A 2,500-nucleotide genomic window follows, 5' to 3' on the forward strand; every position below is an offset into this window, starting at 1 on the left:
TCTTCTCCTTCTATTTTCTTCTTGTATTTCTCCTTCTCCCTTTTCTTCCTTTCTTTCTTCCTTCTATTTTCTTCTTGTATTTCTCCTTCTCCCTTTTCTTCCACTCTTTTCCCTCTTCTTCCTTTCTTCCTTCTCCTTATTTTCTTCTTGTATTTCTCCTTCTCCCTTTTCTTCCTTTCTTTCTTCCTTCTATTTTCTTCTTGTGTTTCTCCTTCTCCCTTTTATTTCCTTCTTTTCCTTCTTCTTCCTTTCTTTCTTCTCCTTATTTCTTCTTGTATTTCTCTTCTTTTCTTCTTTCTTTCCTCTTCCTTTCTTCTTCTCCTTATTTTCTTCTTGTATTTCTCCTTCTCCCTTTTCTTCCACTCTTTTCCCTCTTCTTCCTTTCTTTCTTCTCCCTCTATTTACTTCTTGAACATTTTGACACATCCCATCTACACTTCCCTTCTACACTTTCCCACTCCCTTCTCCTCCTTTCTACACATTCTGACACCCCTTTTTCACCCCTTTCCACACCTCCCTACACCCTTCCACACCCTTCTACACTTTCTCACTCCCTTCTTCTCCTTTCTACAATTCCTAACTCCCTTCTACACATTCTGACACCCTTTTTTCACCCCTTCAATACTTCCCTACACCCTCCCACACCCTTCTACACCCAAACACACCCTAACATTACTTCCACTAACCCTTCCACTATTCCCCCACCCTTAATTACAAGCCTTCCACTTCCCTCCACCCCTCCACTTCCTATCCTATATCCTTCACATTCCTACACCCCCTTCCACACATCTTACCCCTCCCCCCCACACACCCTTGCACCCCCTCGCACATAATCCCTTCCCGCACCCCTTTCCTTACCCCACACACTCTCACACATCCTCCCCTCCATTCCCTTCCACACCCCTCACCCACACACCCTTACAACCCCCCCCACACACACCCTTGCACCCCCTCGCACATAATCCCTTCCCGCATCCCTTCCCTATACCCCACACACCTTCCCTTCCATTCCCTTTCACCCCCCTTACACACACCCTTGCACCCCCTCACACAGTCATGATCTCGCACCCCTTCGCTATATCCCACACACCTTCAAACACCCTCCATTCCCTTCCACCCCTTCCACATCCCTCCCCTTACACACCCACACCCCTTCCCTCACCCCACACACGTTTACACACCCTCCCCTCCATTCCCTTCCACCCCCCTCCCCTCACACAGACACCCCCTTCCTTACACACCCTCCACAGCCACGCTCTTCCATACTCACGTCTGCAGTCCGCCCATCTGAACATGTTGTTGTGGGTGATGAAGCTATCCCGGAAGAAGACGAACAGCCAGGCCACAGGCACGCAGCAGTACAGCCCCGCAACCACCTGGGCCGCCAACAGACTGTACCCCACGCCCTGAAGAGGAGGCGACGAAGGGGAGCGTTAGTGACGGCGGTGGTGGTGGTGGTGGTGATGGAGAGAGTGGTGATAAAAGGAGACAAGAGGGAGAGTGGTGAGAGGAAGAAAAGGAAGGAAAGCAAAGAGGGAGAGAGAAGAAAGAAGGAAGAGGAAAGTGGAAGAGAAAAAGAGAATTAAGGAAGAAAGGAAAGCAAGGAGGAAAGAAGAAGGAAAGAACGAAGGATGGAAGGAGTGAAGGAAAGGAAGGAAGAAGAGGGGGGAGGTGTTAGCGGTAGGGTGATATTTAATTAAGGAAAAAGGAGAAGAAAGAAAGGATGGAAGGAAAGATATAAAAGATGAAGGAAAGAAGGAACGAAGGAAGGAAGGAAGGAAAGAAGGAAAGGAAGGAAGAAGAGGGGGGAGGTGTTAGTGGTAGGGTGATATTTAATTAAGGAAAAAGGAGAAGAAAGAAAGGATGGAAGGAAAGATATAAAAGATGAAGGAAAGAAGGAAGGAAGGAAGGAAAGAAGGAAAGGAAGGAAGAAGAGGGGGAAGGTGTTAGTGGTAGGGTGATATTTAATTAAGGAAAAAGGAGAAGAAAGAAAGGATGGAAGGAAAGATATAAAAGATGAAGGAAAGAAGGAACGAAGGAAGGAAGGCGTGAAGGAAAGGAGAGGAGGGAGGGGAGTGTAGAAGGGTCATACTATTCTCTAAAACACCTTCTCTAATATTACCTTCATGATCTCTCCCATCGACTTCTTACCAAGGCCACGAGAGAGATGAGTCACAGAGGAGATGAAGGAAGGAAAGATGAAGGAAAAAAAAAGAAGAGGTAGAGAAGGAATAGGAAGGAAAATAAGATAGTGGGGAATGGTTGATAAGGGATGATGAAGAAAGGAAGAGAGAGAGAGAGAGAGAGAGAGAGAGAGAGAGAGAGAGAGAGAGAGAGAGAGAGAGAGAGAGAGAGAGAGAGAGAGAAGAGGATGGTGGCAAGGGAGATGAAAAGCGAAAAGAAGGAAAAGGAGGAGGAGAAGAAGAAGAAGAAGAAGAAGGAAGGAAGGAAAGATAGACTAGAAGGAAGGAAAGAAGATGGGAAGAACGGAGGGAAGGAA

The 2,500-nt window shown here is 46.8% G+C and overlaps 1 protein-coding gene across 1 annotated transcript in view; it reads right to left on the reverse strand.

Moving 5' to 3' along the window:
* LOC126981908 (uncharacterized) overlaps positions 1–2,500 on the reverse strand; it is a 37,565-nt gene that overhangs the window by 17,060 nt on the left and 18,005 nt on the right. Inside the window, exon 5 of the mRNA XM_050833566.1 lies at positions 1,271–1,406. Within this exon, the coding sequence (XP_050689523.1) occupies positions 1,271–1,406 (136 nt within the window). The remainder of the gene's footprint in view (positions 1–1,270; positions 1,407–2,500) is intronic.

The sequence above is a fragment of the Eriocheir sinensis genome, chromosome 49 (assembly GCF_024679095.1).
Source record: "Eriocheir sinensis breed Jianghai 21 chromosome 49, ASM2467909v1, whole genome shotgun sequence".
Classification (NCBI taxonomy): domain Eukaryota; kingdom Metazoa; phylum Arthropoda; class Malacostraca; order Decapoda; family Varunidae; genus Eriocheir; species Eriocheir sinensis.